General features: G+C 41.1%; 1 protein-coding gene across 1 annotated transcript; it reads right to left on the reverse strand.

Moving 5' to 3' along the window:
- Window positions 1-72: 72 nt before the first annotated feature.
- Window positions 73-19561, reverse strand: sestd1 (SEC14 and spectrin domain containing 1). Its single transcript, XM_023950844.1, has 19 exons — window positions 19280-19561; window positions 17010-17079; window positions 16816-16924; window positions 15557-15647; window positions 15362-15475; window positions 12338-12451; window positions 11656-11750; window positions 11398-11453; window positions 11066-11140; window positions 9779-9936; window positions 8160-8282; window positions 6510-6704; window positions 6317-6431; window positions 6061-6226; window positions 3547-3628; window positions 3348-3470; window positions 3046-3237; window positions 1826-1929; window positions 73-1516 (listed from the first exon to the last, which is right to left on the reverse strand). The coding sequence occupies exons 2-19, from the start codon at window positions 17077-17079 to the stop codon at window positions 1246-1248; spliced, it is 2253 nt and encodes a 750-aa protein (XP_023806612.1). The 5' UTR covers window positions 19280-19561; the 3' UTR covers window positions 73-1245.
- Window positions 19562-23862: the final 4301 nt, after the last annotated feature.

Genomic DNA, 23862 nt, shown 5'->3' on the forward strand with positions numbered 1-23862 from the left:
TCAAAGGTTCCTGTTGGAATATTTCAGAAACGTCCCAGAGACATTTGTTTTCTCAGGAAACACCCACAATGCTTTTAGACAAAGTTGATATTGATTTTATTCCAGTTGATCTCACATGTGTTACTGTGTACATGATGATCACACAAATAGATCTCCAGTGAAATCCAGATCATTGCGTTTTCCAAGAACATCATTTTACCATAAACCATATCACTTAATTCCATAAATATGCCTACATTTTTTTCTTTACCAGCTTTGGCTCATGGGAAAACAGATGTTTGCACATTGCTATGACTTTCACTAAACAGCTGCAAACAGGCATGATGGTCATTTTTAACACCTTTTGCTTCAGAATGGATCTCAAAGTCATCCATTGTGTCCCTTCTTAATGTCTGTAGTGTGCTGCTCATTTAAAAAAAATACATGTTTGCATCTTGAATTTAAGTCATTTTTTCATACTTTGATTTTTTTCCAGTGAATTGTGTCGGATTATAGGGATTTTTGGCACGTTTGTTTTGGTCGCATACTTCTTTCCCTAAAACAGTTTAGAATAAAAAACACTGGGTGTGCGATCACAATGTTAGTTTAAAACAAACTGATTTCTTTCTTTCATAAAAAAAAAAAAAAATTGACCTCGAAATGACCTCACGACCCTCAGAGGTCTGAGTGTTGTTCAGTCAGGACGCTCTGTGGGACTCGCCATGGCGCTGCGTCTCCTCAGTCCGCTGTAACAGTCAATAACATTTTTGTAAATGGGATCAAAGAGAACAGCTCCGTCTCACAGAGGGACGGTCTGCAGGATTACATGCCACAGAAACACAGGAGATGGATCAATGCTGCCAGGAAGCTGGAAAACGTTCTTCCGCGTCAGAAGATGAAGTTTTACGAGAACATCCACGAGGAAACGTCTCAGACGAAGAGACCATTATCAGTTTTTTAGGTCATATTTTCTACATTTGTGGCATTTTGACTATAGATGGCAGAAAAGCAGAGATTTGGATTTTTGAAGAATAATTTTTTGATCCTTGACGTGAAATCAATAAACTCGAGCCATTCATCCTTTTTGAGGAGACGAAGCATTAAGGCGGAGGAGTAATGTGGACTCAGTGGAAGGAATTCCAACAGTCAGCAAACGTACGCTGCAGCTACCTGCAGGGGGCGCTCCTCTCTCAGAGGTGAAGGGGCTGATTGACAGCCCTTCCTCTCTCTCTCTGAGTAAAGCTTTTGCTCTTCATCGCGGATCCATTAGCAATCCTGGATCTCTCTTTCAGAGTCGTCGTTCTGTCGTTCCGTCTCCTCCTCTCCCTCCTCTTTCTCACTCAGTTCTTCGCCGATGACGTCCAGCCGCCCCTCCTGGCCGTTAGGCACGTCCTCCTCCTCCTCCTCCCTCCCCCCCTCATTGTGAAGCCGAGCCTCCTGCAGCTGCAGGCGCCGCTCCTCCACCAGCAGGAGGCGCTCTCTGACCCCCTCTGCTGCTGCGGCAGTTTCACTGGGACTCCCAAAGAACTGTTCGCTCCTGAAAAGAGGAAAAGTTTTTCCGTAAGGACACAGGACCTCTGCCCTACATGGAAATATGCTTTAGATGATAATACTAAAATAATGATTTATAGGCTAGAAATTTAAGCACTTAATGGATAATCACAGTTTTACTACAAGCCCCTTTAAATTGGGGGCTTATAATTATTATTTGACCATACTTTGGTGTCCTTTCACAGCCTTTTAGGATTCTTTTTGACCACAGACGACATTTTTTACATGCATAACAGAGGTAAAGTAAAGGTTTTGGCGAAAAACAATTCTTTTAAAGCAACATGAATGTTTGTACCCATCGGGAAAGATGATGGGCATGGTGAGTCGGTCCAGCAACGCTTTCCCTGAAGAATCGACCTCATCCAGAGAGTCCAGCTCCACGCTCTCCTGCTGCAGAACCTGAAACACACCGGAACTGTGAATGAAATGCATCTTTCAAAAACCCAAAGGTCTTTTCTAGTGGCAGGAAAAAGTGTGGCTGTTGTTCATCCATCTCTGCCGTGCAACCCCTGCTGCAGCACAAGACGTTTGCCTGCGTTACACAAATCTTAGGTCGCGATCGGATCTTTGGTTTCACTCTTTCTTCATGACCTGAACTATGTTGGTAAGGCATAAATAAATATCTGATAAAAAGTTATGAACCGGATTATGATAAACCATGAAATGAAAATGGTTACGGTAGAACAGGGATGGGATTAAATAAGTTTGCTTCCTTCCTTCCCTTTCAAGCAACTTTTGATCTTAATGTCTAATTATCCTAAGTTTGATACGACAATTTATGGATGTAAAACTGCTCGCATTATTTTTGCTTTGATTATTTTTTTGGTATAAACCATGAAAAAAAAATTAAACCCAGCTTAGTTTTCTATAAAAGTTTCAACTTTGAGAGTGTAAACAAGAGAGAAAAGTGTTTAAATGTTCATGTGTGAGAAAAGTGTATCAAGAGTGTAGTGAGGCTTTTTACAGCCTTAAAACATCTATAATCCTATTTCAGGGATTTCACATATCAGATTATTCATGGAGCGTGTCCCCCCTATATAAATGAAGAAATACTGTAATGTAATATATATATATATATATATATATATATATATATATATATATATATATATATATATATATATATATATATATCTATATATATTTATTATTGCAAATCGGTGTTGATCGTAATCCACATTTTAACTCAGATGACTGTAAAGACTATAGGATTTTCTGTTTTTTTATTTTATGTGCCGTCTTCGCATAATTCTCTAGATTCCTTTTTGGGTCGTTATTAAAAGAACTTCATAAAAGAATAAAAGGAACAAGTGTTAGACACTTTCATCATAAGGTATTGATGCCATTTTATATAACATGATATCTTTTTCTTTAAATGGGAGCTGTCAGAACATTTTAGATTTTTAGTTCTTTATTATTGGTTTAATTTTAGATGAATAAAGTAAAACGTTTTATTTCAGTTTCAGTTCATTTTCTACTGCACATGCAGCGTTACGCTCTGTTCTGCGCTCTCACCTTCTCAGTGACCGTGTGAAAGTTCAGGGCCAGCTCCAGTCTTTGCTGCCGCTCGTCGGCACTGACGGTGAACTGCTTCCAGACCCGGTTGAGTCGGGGCAGCGTGTCCCCGGACGAGCGGGTGGTGCAGCGCAGCGACTGGCAGAGGACCACGGTGGCCTGCAGCAGCTGACGGCCATAATCGTGGGTGCTCTGTAGGAAATCAAAGAGAAAAGACGTTCTTTTGTCGTGTTCTTGAGAATCTCAGGCTTCTTCACAGAACTCAGATGATCGTGTGTTCCTGGCAAATGCTGCAGCCTCACCTGAGCGACGTCCACAAACTTCTTGTGCTTGTCCAACATGGTCCTGGTCTCCTGGGAGTCATCGCCCAGCCTGACGTGGGTCTTCAGCAGAGCGTCCAGCAGCTCGCTGAGCCAGTCGACAGCCTGAGCACAGACGTTCGTTCATTCAGAGGGAACGCACACAAAAATGTTCCAAACGCGAATCTAGTCTGGGTTTGACCTGTAAAGCATCTTCTTCACATTTGAACAGCTGGACCATCTGAAGCATCTTCAGCCTCCTCACATCCACCATGTCCTCACACCTGCAAAAACATCAACACAGGTGATTACATGAGACATTATCGACCTACCACGCAATCCAGACTAGTATCGGGAATAAAAAAACATCCAAACCCGCCGTCAGATAACCAGAGAGCAACTTTTGATAAAAGAGATTATTTTAAAATCCATAGGAGCAGCTAGAAATAAACGATTCAGTTTGGATTGGATATCAGCTGCAACACAGAGAGTATTATTTACCATTTGGAATTAACAGACCATGATAATCCTAAACAGGTTCAAAGGTCACCAGAAGATGATCTGAATGGCTAAAAGAAAAGGAGGAAGGTCACGAATGACGACAGACAGGAACACAGAAAGTGTTCCTAAACAAACAATACATTTTAAAGAATAAAAGTCCTGCTGTTAAGGTGATCAAGGAAATGTCTGGTTGGAGTCCTAACATTTGAATTCTACACATGCATTTGTCAATTCTTGGGTCAGACATTATAATGATTATAATGAGAGTTAAGAGTTCAAAAATGAGTTTAAGAACTCAAACCACAACTAAATCAGTTATATTAAATCAAAATCAAATAGTGAGAGTCAAAGGATCTCATGTCCAGACAGAAGTTAGAGAAGTACCGTAATTTCCGGACTACAAGCCGCTACTTTTTTCCTGCGCTTACAGCCCTGCGGCTTTTTCAGTGACGCGGCTAATTTATGGATTTCATTGACAGCCGCCGTGTATGTACTTTTGAACTCAGTGAATAGTTTGAACTCTCTATCCAACTCCAAGCACAAGGCATTTCTTTTCAACACACCTCTTGGCAGCCAAACAGCATGGACTTGGCTTCAGGTCTTAGACACTTCAGTCATGGTTCAACAAAACGAAACACGCATGCCCGGCCGCATCCCAGAATCCTTTGGGGCCATTAGACCCAACGTGCACGTGATCGCCGCTACAATATGATGAAGCTTTCAAGTTAAAAGCAATCGTTAAAAGCAGCGTAAAAAAGTCCACCGTCACCAACGGGTTTGGAAAAGCCGGTTTGCTGCGTGACGGAGAGAACAGCGCATGGAGTGAATTTACACTCCATTTACGGTTTCTAAGGAAACCGTAAAAGCGGTATTTTGCTTTGAAAAGCTCACAGCCTCCGTGTGAGCTGGAGACATCTTCTCCTGCTGCTCTTATAGAGCTGCGGGGCCGATGGCAGTCTGAAGGCTCCCACACGTAACAACGCATCCGCCCCTCATACACAAAACGTACAGTATTAAGTCCGATTGCTCTGCACAGACACGATTTGCTCGGTCCACCAGCGCAACGGGGACGAAGTGCTCCTCCTTGAAGCCGCCCTGGCCAGAGGTGTCGGAGTAGATAGGAAGGGGAGACAAGGAGCGCGCGGGGCGGGAGCGGAGCGCAGAGGCGTCCGCGGAGTGCAGAGGCTTCTGAATTCTGACGCACGCGCCGCACTGAGGCGCGCGTATCACGCTGAGGCGCGCGCTTTTCAGTCGCCAGTAACCAGCCCTGTTAATCCCATAACGCTGCCGCGACACAAGCGGAAGGAGAGCTTTTCCCGTTCACCCCTCCATGCACTGCTGATACTCATTCTTAAACACATACAACAGTATGGCGAGCCGGGCGTTGGCCCCGCCTTTAGCCCCTAAGACTCATGGGAAATGTGGAATCGCGGATGTAAATTTCCTCATCATAACTGAGGGATGTAATGTTGATTATATGGTTACTGTTTGTAATTTTATGTATGATACCTAGATTGTCAATAAGTAAAAAAAAAAAAAAGAATGAAATAAAAACACCATAACTGAGGAACTTGTGAACAGAATACAGGTCCATGCTGTTTGACAGATGTCGATTCACTCAAATGCATGGGTCACAGGCAAAGTTAGATACACCCACAACATACTAATGAACTGCACTCACTCTGGGATGCTGGCCGTGATCTGTCAGGATGACAATATCGCCTAACACATGCGCGGCTTGTACTCTGACGCGGCTTGTGTATGTATAAAATTAATTAAACACGTAAAAATGGGTGGGTGCGGCTTGTAATCGGGTGCGCTTTGTAGTCCGGAATTTACGGTAATACATTCATTTCCTGCAGGCTTCATTACTATAACAGCTTTCAGTCTGTTTTTGCATAAAAAGACTGATTTAAAGATGCCGTTCACTAAAAACGTTGCTGCCAGAGTTTAAATCAGGGGAATCAACCACATCACTGCTGTTCTCAGGCCCTTATGCAGGCTACTAGTTAACATCTTTAGATTACTGCTGCTGGTTTATAATCACCTTAAATATCTGGTAAAGACCCAGCTGGGCTCTGGGATCTGCAGGAAACTTCTAGAAAATTTTGGGTCAAAACCAAATGGAGTGAAACTGCTTTCCGTCAGATGCAACCAGCTTACCAGTGGCCTGTTTAGTTAGTTTAGTTAAGTTTAATCTAAAAAGCAAAGTGACCTCTGTTTGCGGAGCTGCATTTCCTCCATGACGGACTGAATTTGCTGAACATTGTCCTGCTGCTCTCCAGCCGGGCTCTCCGTCTCCTCCAGAGACCACGCCGACTGGCTGCACATCTGCTCCAGCAACACTCCTCCCTTCTGCCGCAGAGAGGTCAGACCTGCCTCTAGATTTACACGCGACAGTGACGGTTAACATGACAGAGAGACGTCAGCAGGAAAAGAAAAGCCAACATCGGTTCGGCGGGGGCACACACCGACAGCCTGTAGTTTCTCCTCCAGAAGCTTGAGGTTCTGCTGAATGGATGCTTCGTCGGCTGGAGCCACGTCAGCACAGAGCATGCTCAGAAGACCGTCCAGCTGCTGTGATAACTGCAAACGGAGACACAGACTGTGTTCAACCGACACATGCGACGAAGCTTCCTGCTGCTGCTGTCCGTCCAGCAGTACCTCCTGTGTGGTGCCGTGGAAGGTCTGGGCCGCCTGCAGGACGTTCTGGCGGTTCTCCAGCTGAGCCGCCTGACGGTAGCAGACGTCACTGAGCTGCTGCTGCAACGCCTTTAGCTCCGCCACCTCTTCTTCCTCCCCGGCACTGAGCAGGGCAGCAATCTGCTGGTTCAACTCCACATAGACGGCAAACCACTCCTGTAAACACACAAAACCAGTGTAAAACAGAAAACCTCACATCCACTAGTCAGGATAAATGGAGTGTATCCTGAAGAAAAAGAGGATCAATGCTCTCATGCTGGTCTCAATAAAGAGGAAACTGGAGACAACTCCAGAGGACTGTTCAGGACCAGAACCAGAACAAAACATTTGCTGAAGCAACTAAAAGGAGGCATTCAGGGTGACATTAATAATTTTCTGATCTAAATGTTAGATTAATGGTTTTGAACATCAGTGTCACTATGAACAAACACTTCACCCTTTAATGTTGAAGAAACACATTTCAGCTGGAACTTCAGTTTTAGGCAAAATAACAATTTTTAATGAAATTTAATGAAGTTAGATCAGTTAAAGGGATAAAAACACAGGTTTTCAGTAACATTCATTCAACATCTTAGAATAACCTCAAGAGGAGAATGCAACAAAAAAGGTCTGAATGTTTTTTATCTGGTCTAAACTAAACCAGCACTTCAAAAGTATAAGAAACACGTTTTCTTACATTGAGAGTCACTAAATAGCAGCTGAAACTCTTTTGATTTGTTTTCCATCAACAAGCAGTGATTATCTTAGATTCATTCATCAGGTGATCAGTCATCGGAAACACATTCTGGGTTTTTCTTTCAAAGAGAACAAAATGTGGAACTTTATAGATTACTGCAGCGACTAAACTAAGACTGCAGAGATCACAGCATACATTTTACTGAACTTTAATTCAAATTATCTATACGGTGCTGGTTTACAAGCTTTAGACGGCCAGCAAGTCTGAATTGTGTGCTAAAGGACTTGATAAGATACCAACAGATTAGACATGAAAATGGCTACAGTCAGTTTGGTTCCTTTGATTTAAAAGCTGCAGTGAAATCTACTCAAACCTTAACTGTCCCACCACTGATCCACAAGTATTAAACATTTAGCAACAGTGGATGAACTTCTGTTATCATTTTACAAACTATCACATACATAATGAAACAAAACAAAATTAACTTTAGCCTGGATTAAAATGAGTTTCTATTTGTTAGCATTTTTTCACACTTCAAACATCGAAAGAAACTCTAACAAAAAATGCAGTTTTTATAATGAAAATCATCTATTTCTGTTCAGAACATCAGATTAAAGGGCTCTGGTCCAATAATCTAACACACTGCAGCAAGTATGGGGGAATGGGCCTAAATGCCTCGTCATCCTGTAAAAAACTTAATTAGACATGAATCAATTAGTGCAAACACTGCACCAATTAGCACTAAAAATACTGCAAACCAGTGCAAAGGCTGGGCTGCAGTATTTGCTGAAAAGAATGACCCTCCAATTCTTGCTTTGGATTTCATTTATTTAACAAACACTTCATACTTTAGACTGTAGTTAATGTTTACTAGAATGCGTTTTTTTCACACTGCTGTAGTTGTTCTAGACTTGTGCGTTTGTGTGGGTCCTTACACTGTGCTGGCTCTCAATCTCCTCGTGTTTTTGCTGCAGCGCCTGAATTGCTCGGATGGAGTCTCCGATGGCTTGGTGGTTCTTCAGGAGCTCCGATCCAGGACCCTGCAGCCAGTTGACCACCTGAGACAAATGAGAAAAATGCAAAGCTTTGGCCCAACTGAAAGGAAACACAGCTTATGTCGACAGAAACCCATCGGTTTGTTGTGAAGCACTGAAACATTGAGAGAAACCCAGAACAACAGAAGAAGAAACTGCAATTTGATGCTATCAAACTGGCTTCTCTCTAGAAGACCTTTGGAAACAGATTTCCTCTAATGAAGCAGGAATGTGCTTCATTGCACAAATTTTGGAGCAAACAGACACAGCTGGATGAACTTTGAGTAAAACAACTGCACAGAGCTCCGACTTCAATCCCACTGATCCCTTAGATCACACAATACTTTCACGGACCGGTCTTCAAACTGCAGGCGGATGATTGTTGAAGCAATGCTACGATGAAAGAGGAACAGAGACATGACGAGTCGAATCCCGTGCTTTTATTTTGACACACATAACATTGTACATCGCACAGGTGTCATTATCCTCTCCCCTTCTCTCACTCATGGTGTAAAAAAAAGGACTGTCTATTAAATGTAGCTTTCTTTTTTTGGATGTCGAAGGCCCCTTTTATGTCTGCAGGCTGGGCGTTTTCCCCTTGGCAAAGAAACTTTCCAAAGACGTTTGTTTTTTACTCATTTTGCTAGTTCCTGGGCTTTTATTTTAGCGGTAACCTATCACGTGACCGAGAAGAGCGCCTTGGCCTGCGTCAAGAGTGACATACACGGATGGAACAGAGAATCGGGCAATTTTTTAAACTAATACATCTTTCAGATTCCTAAATAATAAACAATAATGCAAGTTATTTATTCTTTCTGTGCTGCCCGGTAGCAAGTGACCCACGGACCGGTACCGGCCCTTGGCCCGGGGGTTGGGGACCGCTGCCTTAGATGATCACCTAAAAGCGTCATAAACGACCAGACAGGTTGTGGCGTTCAGCACCAGCATCCAATTTCTTGAACACTCAGAAGGACTAAACGTTTAAGTTTTAAATGGCGTCGAAAGCTTTCCAGAGGACAAGCTCCACGTGAAAAGTCATTATGTTTTAGTGCAGAGGTCAGATTATTGCTAAACTGAATAAGAAACACAATAATTTAGCTGCTAATTGGATTCATCAGACCACTTCTCAGCTCATCTGAAACTCTAGAATGTGAAATCATTACAATTATCAGGTCACTGACGCCTTAAAAGACCGCACTGGCTGAACCCAAACTAGGCCAAACCCCCCCCCATCTCAAATCTTTCAGGCTACCATCTGAACTGTTGTGGTTACTATGGCAACCCACGGCTAATTTCCAAGACAAACGTCAGCCCCTAAGGCTGCAGGCTGCCCCACCACCAGAAGGTTTAAACTCTTGAAGTGACGACAGGACTCTGATGGGACTGAAAACACGGCAGCAACACCATGAACAGCCACCACTTCTTTAAACTGTTGCAGAACAAAAGACTTCAGAAAATATAAATCATAATTCATGATTAGAAAAATCCTATTTATTGATAGTGACCATGCGGACGTGTACCTGCATGACTTTGGTATGGATCTCATCCAACTGGGTGCGCTTGTTTCGCTGCCTGCAGACCTCCTGGTATCTGGTGTACTGCTCCCTAAGGGAGTCCAGCAGCTTCATCACCTGAGGCTGAGCCAGCAGCTCCTCTTCCATGGGGCACCAAGCAGGAGCTGGGAGACACACAGATCAGCCATCAGGCCAGGCTCATGTCCACGTCGGCATCTTCTGCAAGCTCTTTGAGGGATCTGAGAGGACTCCGGAGATATCTACTTATAAGACGACTCCTTAGTTTTCCATTGCTGGACACTAGTAACAGTTCTTCCAAACAATATTTCTCAAAATATAATAAATCCTGTAATTTTAGCCACACAAAAAAAATCTGTGAGACTTTCTTAGTTTTTAGGGAACATGTTTCCCTCTATTTTAAATGTTGAAAGATTCTTGAGAAGATATAGCCCTTGTGCTATCTTGTGGGGTCCAGATGACCCCACTCCCAACGTGCCTCCGAGGCATTATTAAAGCCCTGAAACCTGCATGAAAAACACTCAAAAGTGCCTCTATCCCTTGGATGAATGATGAAACATTTCAAGTCTAGTTGCTGTGACTCACTTTCAAGACAATCACTGACCGGTTTTTGGCTGTGAATGTCCACGGGTATTTGGAAAAAAACCTAATCCCAGTTGGGGCCCCTTATTGTATAAAGCTTTGAGAAGTGGAGTGAGTGTGATGTCACCCATAGAAATCGGCTTACCTCATGCTCCAACAAAATAAAGACAATTTAGACTTTTTTTTTAAATGTGTGATATGAATGTCGCCGTGTTAGTGGCAGATAACGTCTGTAAATTGTGATTGGTACAAATTGGTCTACGTCATTGTTTCTATGACAACAATTTAAGCCAATCCGGAGAGAGCTTGTCGGAAGGCCACACCCCTACCACTTAAAAGCAGACTCGAGTGTATCTATCAAACGTTTCAAAAGTTGGATGTGGGGGCCAGTGGGACCACAGACCTTTTTTTTTTACAACTGGAATAAATAAATATATTTGAAAAAGAAATTATAATTTGCAAGGGCATGCAAAAAAAATTCAGTTATTCTGACAAATATAATGACTGAGTAATCACTGTTTATTTCTCATGAGAAGTCTATAGGATTTTGGCTTCTTGGAGCCAGCGGCTACTTCCTATTTGGAACGCCAGGGGGGGAGGAGTCACTCAGTTCAGTACTTGTAACCAGTCAATGGCATAAACTGTTGTGTGAGCTGTGGACGAAAGTGTAATTAACGCTTGGCTCTTCCTCACCTGCCTGCCCTCCTCCTCCTCCTCCCTCAGAACCGTTAAAGCGACGCTGCTGCAGCTCCGACAGAAGCTCGTGTCCTGCAGACACACACACACACACACACACACACACACACACACACACAGAAAAGGCTTTAGCGAGAGAATGTGGAACAACAATGCATCCGTGCCTGTTTACATGCAGCTACATTATGAAAGGAGGAGGGAGGAGGGTGGTACTGCCACAAAGACCTCTTTCATTCCAAGACAAACACACACTGTGCTGCAAACACATCCATCCAGAACCAGTGTTCTATTTTTAGTGGTTTATTATGGAAATTGGAGAACGCGCTCACCGGTCTGCAGGACAGTCTCCGGGTCAAAGGACGGCATGAGCACCGGATCTGCAGGTCTGCAGAGAACAGTGACAGTTCACATAACCCTTGTGCCATCTTGTGCGGTCCAGATGACCCCACTCCCAAAGTTAACGTGCCTCGGAGGCGCGTTAACTTTGGGAGTGGGGTCATCTGGACCCCACAAGATAGCACGAGGGATAAGCTGTAGCGCATAGCGTCTGCAGTTGGGGTTCTGTGTTCGTGAACGTTTGAGCCTACTTCTCTTTGTCCACAGATCTGGTCTTGTCTCCGTCATTGATGACCGACAGCTCGCCCAGCAGCGATGTCGACTCTTTGGTGAACTTTTCAAAAACCTGCCAACATCGCCACGTGTTAGAAGCTGCCTGGTTTCAACGCTGGGACCAAGTCATAGTTTTGCATGTCAGAAGAAAGTCCCAAGTCCAGGCAAAGAATCTAGAGTCAGGTCCAAGTCCTACTGTTGAATGTTTCATTTTAGTCTGAGGTAGTATTTTGTCGACAACCCCTGAATCTTTTTTGCCAACAGAAACTTATTTTATAGATCGTCTCAATTGCTTTTCCTGTAATTTGATTGGTTGGATGGTGTTGGATCGAAACAACATGGACCTAAATTGATTGGACGTAGTGCCGACAGCACACAGATGTACACCAACACAAAGGTACAGTGAGAGAGCGGTCTATGTCAACACATTTTTTTTCTTTTTTGGCAGTTGGGGAGAGTAACAAGTCCTTTGAGTCCAAAGGCTTAACTTCCAGTGAAGTCACGAGTTACTGTGTAAAAGTCCAAGTCGAGTTGCAAGTCATTTTACATCTTGTCGGGTCTAAAGTCATAAAATTCATGACTTGAGTCCAAGTCATGTGACTCAAGTCCACACCTCTGCTTATTATGGCAACATACGTGCTAGGATGAAACAACACATACCAATCTTTTGTTGAGCCAGTCGTTGTGGTCATAGTCCAGAGTTCCTCCAAAATCGTCTGTCAGCTGACAGGGTTCAATGTAACGAGTCAGCTTGTTTGCCGAGACCAGGATCACCTGAGAGAGCACAAACACGAAGAAGGAATGATTTGATATTCTCATTAGAGGAAAAGACAGCGGCCTGCAGGGTCAAATTTAAATCTGTGGGTGGACTTGAATCGTCTGACTCTGCCTTCCTCAAGTAAACCTGTCAACCTTTTTTCAGCCGTCTATTAGAGTGCAAAGAGTTCTATCCTGTTACTTTTGACTTGTGTTTTCATCATTGTCCTTTATGCCGAGTCAGCTCATGTTACTGTCCCTCGCCAACAGAGAATTGTGTTTTGGACAGACGGAGCAGCAGAAACGTCAGCATTTTCTCTTCAAGGATAAGATTAAATTGTGTTTTGGAACAAATGTTACATTTCAGGTCACAGAGTTACACAAACTGAGTGACTTTTTTGTCTTTTTGTTCAGGGGAGAAGGTCATTTTTGATGAGGAATTGCTACTAGCGTTTTAATTTAGTAATAACTTTTATTTTTAGGGCTATTAAGAGACTAGTGGGAAAAAAACGTGTCAAATTAACTTTCTGATGGAAACAATATAGTTTTGCCTATTGTTTTTGAGGAAACGATCCTAGAGGACTTGTGGAGGTTGAGATTCTGCAAACGGCTACTGAAATAAAGATGATCAAGAGAGTTTGAATCCAGATGCTTTAACCTCACACAGCTCTGTGGTTTTGAGCCAAAAACTGAAGCGCAACTGTTCAACCAGCTATACTAATCAATGGAAGTTCATTGTAACCCATAGACTGTATATTAGAGCTGGACTGAGTGACCCCTCCCCCTTAAAGCGAATTGAGTCGCTATATTTCTGCGAAACCGTTATTTGGAGCCAGACAAGGTTAGTGAGCTGTGATTGGTCTGAGTTGGTATGAATCAACGAATCTCTGGCAACTACTGCCGTCAATCAGGAGTGAGCTTGTTAAAAGTCCACACCCCTACCACTGAAAGCATTTCCGGAGAATCTGTCAATCAAACATTTTCAATGTTAGAGGTGGGGGCCAGCAACCACCACATGCTTTTATTAAGGGCATCTGATTGGCCAGTTTATAAATTACGATAAAGAAAAAAAATGAGGATTAGCAAGAATAACTTTTTGGCTTCTCTGAGCCAGCAGGTACATTGTATCTAAAACACGAAGGGGAAGAAGTTACTCAGTCCAGTTCTGCTATACAGTCAATGACCAGCGAAAGTAGTTGCCCTAGAAATGATGACTCAGACCGATTCAGATCACTGCTTATTGACTATGTCTGGTTCCAACATGGCTGTATCGCAAGAAAATGGCGACTAAATTGACTTTGTTTTGTTGGAGCCATTTTCTATGGGTGACATCACACTCACTCGATCCAGGTCTCATATACAGTCATTGATCACAAGGCAAACGTCAACCTCCTTTCCAGGGTGACTTCTAAGTTTGGACATAGAGTGGTTAGTGTTTGTCAGGAGCTTGTGGGGCTCTTCAAAAGACTCAACAGCCATTACTCCAACTGCATATTCAGGGATTGGCTTTCATGTGCAAGGCAGTTCTTTATTGTTGACATGTCACTCAATCAGAGGACAGAAAAGAGCCATTGGTGTGAGAGAAAAGCACAGAAGACAGCTGGATTTATCGCTGCTTTCCATTTGCAACTGCAGCAGTTGCCAAGAGTAAACCTGAACTCCACTGTGTGTGTGTGTGTGTGGGGGGGGGGGGGGGTGTCTGCATGCTATGCCAGACGTTAGAAGCAGCTGCAAACATCTCACAGTCCTGCAGACACACTCCATCGCTGAGATGAGTCACATTTCCACACCATTGCGGGAATCCCACAACTGCGTGCATTTGTGCCTGTGCTGAAGCGTCCAGGCAGACGTAACTTATCAGAGGATCAGTGATTTATCAGTGCCAAACACATTCTTTCAAATGAAAGACTCAGGAATTTCCATCTTGCACACTGGCAGCGAAACGTTTTAATGTCAGTGACTCCCCACTGATTTACCGAGTCATGAAGCCTCCATGACAAAACAACAATATCGCAGATAACTTCACATCAATAAACCATTCCGGCACCGACTGTGATGGGTTTTCATTTCAGAAATAACGTTCAAGTCACTATGGATTCCAGTTACTGTAGCAACGATCGCACAGCCAATGTGGCTGTAGAATCTGGGTCAAAGAGTCTGCATATCTATGTCAGGAAACCATCTGTTGCAAACGAGGAAGATGAACGCACACAAACGCGTGCACGCACACAAACGCGTGCATGTACACACACAGCACTGACCCAGTCTCCAGTTTAAGGTAGAACTCGCTTAACGCCACATGAGGTTAAAAACCACTGGGGGTATTTGAGAACTGGGTGTAGCGTCATCAGTAGAAAATGGTTTACGTCTGGCTCCAACAGAACAAAGTCAATTTCTTTTCACAATAAGAATCCGGCCATGTTGGAGCCAGAAATTGTCAGCAAGCAGTTTTTTGGTCCAAGTCGGTCTCAGTCAACGTTACAATGGCAACCACTCTAACCAATCAGAGGTGAACTTGTCAGTAGTCCACACCCCTACTACTTGAAAGAGAGCTCTGGACAATCTGTCTAAGCTTCTGAACGTTCAACTGGAGACCACCTACTTTTATTGAGGCATCTGATTGGTCAATTTATATAATTTGCAATAAAGAAACAATATAATGAAAAAATAGGATTAGCAAGAACATGTTGTAAAAAGGTTTCAAAGCTAGAATGGTTATTCTGACGAATAGAATGACTGAGTAATAGCTGCTTATTTCTCTATAGAAGTCTATGATTTTGGCTTCTTGGAGCCGGCGGGTACTTCCTGTTTGGAACGCCAAGGCGGGAGGAGTCACTCAGTCCAGCTTCACATGCAGTCAATGGCTAAAACAGGCAAACCTTCTCTGACAACCACTGAGACAAAATGGACATTCGGCAGGACGCTCACCTCAAAACCTAAGCGGTCCTTCTCCTTCCAGAAGCAGAAGTGCGTGACCTTCTTATCCCAGAATTCATCTGGCTTCACTACGCAGACAAGCGACACCTCTGCCGGAATTACATTCTAAGAAAAAAAAACGCTGAAGTCGGCATTAAAAACAGAGATGACTCCATACACTCTCAGGCGGGTAGGAGGCATCTGTACCTGCAGCATGAGAACCACTGTCTTCACAATGTTCCACTGGGACCTCCGTCCGTCTACGATGACGGTGAAACCCCGAGCTTTGCATTTCTCACTGAAAAAGACAAGGGGATGCATTTATGTGTTACAGACTGCAGAGTAAAAACACATAAGAACTGAATCTGAATTTTTTCCCCCCTCAAATTCTGAAATCTGATGCATCTGTGAACCTTGGGATCAAATTAAGAGAAGTAAAGCAGAAAATAGTGCCAATAACACCCTGCTGTTGTGAGAATGGACTGAGATGTGGGTCGTTCCTCTGCAGTTTCTGCACTGGTTTGTGCTGGTTCCATCAGGACAGGCTTTCATTTAGTAATCACTGCAACTCTACAGGCAATGCTGTTTTAAAGCCAGCTCAGATGCTAAATGTTGGCTCCTAAAGCCATAATAACACTGGATGACAAGTGGAGTTACAGCACAGTTCCAAGAAACGTCAAGAGGGGAATTTTATCCTTCAGAGCAGCCTTTTTAGGATAAGGAGGACTTTTGTCGCTCCCTTATATTCTTCTGTGTCTAATGATTTGTTGAACTTATTATTTTTTCAAATTTGTACTGGACATTTACTGATACTTACTAAAACACGTGGAAAACCTTTAATAGTTGTCAACAATTTCTACTTTTGGAAGAACTTAACCCATCGGTATCCATGGTAACCACTTGGTCTGTGGTAGTTCCCACAGAAGTTTTATTCAAATTGTATATTTATAATTTATTGATTAATCGGAATGTTTTTATTGTGATGGTGCCTTTTGGACCAGTTCTCCCTTGAAAAAAAGATCTGATCTCAATTGGAGGTTAAATAAAATAAGTAAAATTTAAAAAAAAAGAAAAAGCGTCTGGGTTCTTATGGGTTGAGTGATCAATAAAAGTGCTTCTAGATTGACATTTCTAAAACTAAAATAAAGCAAGTCAAAAGTTAATGAAAAGAATCAACCAGGAAATAAACCCCCCAAAAATTAAAACCTAATAGGAGGAAATTCTCAGACAACAATTATACAAGTTTTTAGGGAACAAAATGGTTTTAAATAGATGCTGGATTCCTAAAAAGGGGGAAAAATTACAAGGAAAAATTGAAAGTTCAGGCAAAACACACAACAGTGCAAAACATTTCACTGTATTTACACCCAGCAGCTTTTCTGAGAGCAACATAAACCCAAACTTGACCGGGTAAAGCTCGAATGGGACGGCTACAGGGAGCAGAAGCGCTCACAGACTAGACGCACCTTGGGATGCTGAGCAGGTAGTCCAAAGTGGCACTGAGCTCCTCCATGCTGGTCTGATCTGAATTGAGGGGGATGGTCAGGATCAGACCGCTGCGCCGGTCTTTGCCGCCTTTCAAAGACAAGATGCAGTGAGGTTGTTTGCTCAGAAAACCACAGGCCTACCCACCTCCCCTCTGCATGCGCATGCGTGCTACCTGACAGAAAGGCCAGCTTCTTCTTGAGGATGGGGAGGATGATTGTTGCTTCCATGCTGACGGCAGACATCTGGAAATAAAAGAAACCTATTTTTACTTGGTTTTCCTGACCGTTTTATAAAAAATATCCGAATGAACTACCATCTGGCTTCCTCAAACTCATCAGAAAGTCCAACACTTCTCCTCGGCTTCAAAGAACAGCAGATCGCCAAACAACAGGCTGATAGAAACTTTAAGAAAAACCTGAATGTTTACTTAAACTCCCAACTTTAAGACAGTATGTCGTGCTGCAGACACTGCAAATCCCAGCTGAAGCGTTACATGAACATGACAGGGATTGTGCCATTTTCTCAGCGTTGGCTTTACTCCCAGTAGATTGAGAGCGTTGGCTTCAATTCAGCCTTAAATTCACTGCCTGATGATGCGCGCCTCGCTTCGCGCAGTAAATCAGCACATTCCTATCGTTTAAGTTCTCATCTTCTAACTGCTGTTTTCTTTGCACAGTCTTTATGAAATAAATAAAAAAGGAATAACAAATAAATTCTTTTATATGTTGCTGCAAAGAGACACTACCTTGGTCATGGACACAACGAAAGAAAAGTGAAAAATCCCAGATAAATATAATTTGGACTGTCCAATTGTCCAATTGGGACTGGCCTATCCAATAATTGGATCAAATATGAAGAGGTAATCGAAAAAATACTGTTACTTAAAAAGGTAATGCCTTCAAATATACTGCTTTATATATAATATAGATGATGTATTATATATATTATTAGGAAGTACAAGAAAAATGATCACAATTAACTGGACAATTTCAAAGCATCAACAATAACAGAACGCAAAACTAAACTAAAACAAACTTACCTCCTTCATTCATATTGGGATGGATATTTTTAACAACAGAGTGGAAACAATTATACTTGAATGTTCAAGTTTGATGTTGTTTAATGACGAATCACTTAATATAAATATGTATGAATATGACCATAGACTTCTACCCAAATACGACAATGGATAAATGAAAAAACGAATGAATGGAACCTCAGTCGACTCCCACTGTTCTCCTTTCCTGTCTTTGTCCTTTTTGTGTTTATTGTCTACTGTTAAACATAAGTATAAATGTGTGCCACGTTTGTTTATGGGTTGTTGTAACATCACCGTGTTTGTTAAAGACTCACTCCAAAGAAAATGCTGTTTTGAACATGTTCTTGTGGCATTTTTCTGATGATGACGGACAAATATATAAAAAGAAAATTAAGCTTCAAATTGCATTTCTGAGTTTGTTTGTTTTTTTTAAATCGTGATTTAAGAGCAGACGAAACAAAATGCAGTTTGAACAACAATGGCAAGCCCCCCCCAAGCATCCTGCTCTGCTCCATTCTGATGGATCCACTTGGAGACAAATAGATCCACGTTCGTCTTTGCTTTCCTTGTACGAGTCAACATCTGGCTCATAACTGCACAGCTGGGTAGCAACGATATTGCTCGCCATTTTTGCTGCACCAGTGGGGTTTTTTTGGGGGGGCTGTAGGCCAGCGGGAGAGCATGTCAACAGATGGATGATGGGAAAGTGAGGGCAGGCTCACTCTGTGTCAACTAAGAGGCGAATTTCTACTGAACTACATGTTTGTTTGTTTTTAATTTAGGAAAAAAAGACAAACTCATTATTAAAAGACTACCGGAAAGATGAGTAAAAGAAAGTTAATCTGTGAAATCTGATCAAACTTTTTACTCTTGATGTGTGTTTTACTTAATAAAATCTCTGTATGTGCTTCTTTTCTTTAATTAAAATATATATTTTAAATGTAAACACATTTAGAGTTAGAAGTATTGTTAATGATCTAAAAAGTTAACTTTTTAGACATTAGTTATTGCTGCGTTCTTAGCGTTTCTTTTTTCCTGTTCGTCCCTGAATGCAGCAGCTCCATCAGTATTTTAGTGCTGCTAAGAGAAACTGGGTCATTACATTTGATGAAGGCCTGTATCTTTTGGCAGGATTAGGAGTCAGGAGGAGCGACTCAGTCCAGCTGCGGGGCTTCGTCCTCCCCCTGCGGCCTGGCCTTAGCTCGGCTGCGGCTGCAGGACCCCCGGCACGGTTTGGCTCAGTTTTTCTCTGGTTGAGACCCACAGACACAATGACCTACATGTGGAAACCGCAGCTCGCCGCTCCTGCGGCTGTAGCTCCCCCAACCCTCGCCGCAGCCTCTAACCGCCCCGCATCGACCTCTTTGGGATCAATAAAGTATCGACATGGAGGATTTTCTTACCTTTTATCAAATCCGTAGCATTTTTCCACTGAGCTAAATCTCTCCTCCCAGTCCTCCTCTCCGCCTCTTTCCTTGTCTGACCTCGTATTTTACAGCTTTTCCCTCCTTTTCTATTTGTCTTTTTTCTATCACAGAGTGAAATAAACCGAAACTTAATTGTTTTATGCTTTAAAACAGAGAAAAAAATCTCAGTTTTCTCTCCGCTTGCTTCAAACAACAGTGGAAACACACAGGACAGGCGGAGGAGCCCGCAGCTTTGCGCAGGCTCCGTAAAGCCAAATGGTTAAGTGTGATTTCCGGCAGAATCGGATTTCAAAATTAAAGCCTTTTTCTTTTATCTTCAATCTTCAAATATTGAGAGAGAGGTAGTCAATAGAGAAAGGAAATATTTTCTGAATAGTATTGTCAAATCAATAAATGAAAAAAAGAAAATAGTGAACATATGATCAGCCTCACCAGTAGGCATATTTACATGCCAATAAAAATCTGATTAAGAAAACTACTAACCAGATGACAACTTATCATAATTTTAACCATTCTAAACACATAGATTTTCCAGTATGATTTATTCTAGAATATGGCCACCAATTTTTCTCATGTATTTAAATTTTTTATCTAATAATGTGTAAAAAAAAAAAAAAAAAGAGAGAGAGAAGGGGGACACATAAATGTCACCCTATGAGGGTAAAATAAATATCAAAGGCAAATGCTTGAATGCTTGTATGGGAACCAACAATATATTTGTTTTCATTAAGTAGGAAAAAAGATCAAAAATATTTGCCCTCTTTGTAGACCTAAAAGTTCTTTAGCACAACCTTGAGGTTATACTAGAGGTTACTCAAGGTTGAGCTACAGAAATATACCAAACACACGGTAGATAAAATAAAAACACAAAGTTTGGCTCTGAGTAGCCTACAAACAAACTTTTAGAGAAATCTGAAAATGGAGAGGTTTACACTAAATATGAGGCACATCACAGCTATGAGCAACCCCTGGAAAAAAGTAGTATCCTTGATTTTTTTTCAAGCATACTTGAGTATTGGTATAGCAAGTATACTAAACCATGTGCATGTATAGGAAGTATATTAACTGAAACGATTTACATGTGCAATATATAGACAGTATATAAAAAGCAAATGTCAAACATACTGCCTCACTTTTAGTATTAACTAAGTATAAGCTACTTGTAGTACATTTAAATTAAATACTTTTTGTCAAGGTAACTTGCATAATTAAAAACATAAAAAAGTTAATAATTTATGTAAGAACAGAACAACAAAAAAGTCTGTCATTGATGACACTACTTATAGATTAATTAAGTAGCATTAGCATTGCAGCAGTGCTAATAACTAAGTGGCATTGCTACGCTATGTTCTTTTTTCTCATAGTGCTTATTTCTTCAGTGCCTTTATTTTGAAAGTCTATTTGCCTCTATTTTAAAATACTTGACAAAACGGGGTGGCGCCAGATTTAAACAGACCACGCCCAGGTCAGTGCAGTGGGTTTTTTTTCCCCTTTGGTGTCCTCAAGGCCCCAGCCATGTGCGGAAACAACTTTTGCAAATAGTCTTTGAAAGCATTATAATAATAAATGTGCATTTATTGACTGTATCTCTTATACAGTCGATAAATATATGTTAAAAAAAACAGTTTTCATTTATTTGCAAATTTAACAAATAATTTGATTGTGTGGCAGAAGCTCAAAGTAGTCTATTAAAAATACTACTACAAAACATAATTTGTTACAATGACAATTAATCAAAAAGCTGATTCTCAGAAGGACCATTTCAGTATTTTGGTATTTTTTTATACTTCCTTTAGAACTTCATATATTTTTGCTTCTGTAGACAATTTGGTTTAGCGGTCTCTTAAGGTTTCAGTGTTTGATGTCTTAGACTTTAAAAAGAAGAAGAAAAAAACTTTATTGTGGCACCTTTTGGCTGCATTATTAATTATATCCACAACAGAAATGTAAAAAAAAAATGTCCCCCTATAGTTTTATTTTATATATAGTATTTTCTCTATTATCATCATTGCTGTCTGTAAGCAGAAACATCAGCTCCTAAACTGGATGTTCTGGCACCAAACCATTTGAATTACCATGATTTTTTTTTTTTTAAATCTCAAAACAGTGGTGTAACCAGGATTAAAAGATTTTTTCTCGCTGTTAAGCTTTAACCCAAACATTTTTGGAATTGGTTCCTCTGTGCATTTTATAATAACACCACTTTATTCTGTCCATAAGGGAACGTTTCATCATTTGGTCCATAAAGAAAGTTTTCAGCTGTTGTCCTGACCATTCCCGTCACAAACCTGAACTGGGACTTTTCAACAATGAATACAGTAAACCATTAGTAATATATCCAACACAAACTAGAAACAACAGTAAAATGAGTAGGGTGTAGGAAATTAAAAGAATCTATTGTTTCTATTTGAGAGCTGACCTTACAAACAGGAAGCGGAGCATAAAAAGAAAAAAACAGAAAAATGTAATGTTCTTATATTGATATTACTGCTGAAAAACAAAAATCTAGAAGAAAACAGCAATGTGGTGAATATTTACTTTCACATGCAGAGAAAGAACCTGATCTGCATTAAGAGCGGTGCCAGAGTCCACGGTGGAGAGAATCTAACATGAAAAGTGGTGTGAAAGTGTTTGTCAGCAGCTAGCTGGCAGAGAAATCAGAGATTTTAACAGGTGTCAGCAAAACATTATTAAAAAAAATGAGTTACTTTGAAGATTTGATCAAATGAAGGAACTTAACAGCTGACACTTATAGGAAACAGTTCAGAAGCACAGCCTTGTACTGTAAATCTATAGTACTTTCAGCACAATAAGAGCCAGTGAAGTAATTTAATATATTTGCCCGAATATTGCTTGGAAGACTCAGAAAAGAACAATTCAGTGTTTGCTACAATACCACAGACGCAAATGTGATCTAATTTGGCAGCATTGTGTTTTACTATTATACTTAAAATCAAGACTTTACCATTACGGTACACAATAAAATGTATCTGAAGATTTCAAAATAAAACTCTATGGTTTCCACTGAGTCAGATGCTTGCCTTACATTTACTCTTTCCAAATGAACCTTTGGAGTTTCGTGCTTGTAAAGTCAAGTCAAGAGTGCATCATTCACCATTCAGAATGCATTTAATCAACAAATCCGGTATTTAAAGTTGCATCATGAAAAGCAAAAGTGAAGAACCCGCAAAAGGACTTTGTCCAGAGGATATCAGAGGTCATGTCAAAAACGTTTTAAAGCCTCAACGTTTGTGCAATGCCAGAATATTGATTTAAAAAAAATATAGAAATTCTAAATTAAGATGAATAATTTAACAAGTAAGAAGTTTAGATTTGGTTTTAATGTCCTGCTGAATGTGTGTCCAGTTTGGAAGAAAATGTAAATAATGTAAAATCAGAAATCCAGTGTTTATTGCTACAGTAGTAACTCACAAGTGAAAAAAAACACTGCAGGTTTAGTAGAGACAACTTTTATGTATCTGTGTGATTCACATTTCTTAACATGTTCACCTAATTTGGCACAATGAAAAATAAAGGTTTATACCAGGAGGCAGTAGGATTTAATCATATAATTGACCTCAATTTCATGAATTTACACACACAGTTTGCAAATTTCAGTCCATCCAGTACAACTCGGTTGGTGTCACTGCAGGGTGTGCAGTGGGTCCCAGTTTCAAGCCATCCAGTTCTCAAATATCATAAAGCAGTGAGGAAAAGAAAGCAGCAGCTGATCTGTACATTATTGCATCTTAATGACATCTTCAGACAGACAGAGGCTCCTGTAGCAAGTTGTGATTTTTTTTTAACAACAACTTCATTAGAGCTTAATTAGAAGCAACAGATTTGACACGTTCTTTAAATGTCACATATTCATGACAGACATCAAGTAGGATCTAGTTAGAGTCAATGATCACACGTCATATCCTTAAACCTGTTTTTTGGGGGGATTTCTGGAAGACCGATATGCTTCAAGTTATCCAGGAAGAGGCAGAAAAACAGATGACAAAGTAGTAACCATTTGAAACTGTAGCCCAAAAACCAGCTCAAAAGCTGTTTGATCGTTGGTGCTGACATCAGTCACCTGAGAGATTTGCTGATGGATGCGGTCCAGAGTCATAGAGTTCAACAGTTCAGTGTTTCAGATGTGCATCATGTCCTTCCTGCCTATAGAAATGTCTGCATAATTCACAAAAGACAAAATGAAAAGTCATTATTTGGGGATAGATCTCTCTGTAAAACGTTGGGTTGGACCCTGACTGAGGATCAGAAAACATGCAGGCATTTATTTCTGCAGTAAAGCTATATTATCATGAAAAACAGTCTGAAATGCTGTTTTTCATTAGAAATGTTAGACACCGACACAACAGCTGAGCCATTGGCAGGCGGGGGCAGGAGACGAGGGAAGGGTGGCCTGTGAGAACATGTTTTATTTAAATAAAGAAACCTGCATTGATAATTTCTGAATCTTTGTCAATAATGATACTAATATTGACTAGGGGGGGGGGGGGCAAGTAGGGGGCAAAATTTTTTATTGGGGTGGAAGATTGCCTTCCTTAGCT

This window comes from Oryzias latipes, chromosome 21, assembly GCF_002234675.1.
Source record: "Oryzias latipes chromosome 21, ASM223467v1".
Lineage (NCBI taxonomy): Eukaryota > Metazoa > Chordata > Actinopteri > Beloniformes > Adrianichthyidae > Oryzias > Oryzias latipes.

Bases quoted from the DNA above. Each gene is read 5' to 3' on its own strand.
- sestd1 (XM_023950844.1), bottom strand. From the start codon at position 17,079: ATGTCTGCCGTCAGCATGGAAGCAACAATCATCCTCCCCATCCTCAAG. The intron at 3,471-3,546 runs GTCAAACCCAGA...GTCTGTGCTCAG, and splicing joins GTGAAGAAGATGCTTTACAG to GCTGTCGACTGGCTCAGCGA. The intron at 1,517-1,825 runs GTACAAACATTC...TCCTCTTTTCAG, and splicing joins CCCATCATCTTTCCCGATGG to GAGCGAACAGTTCTTTGGGA.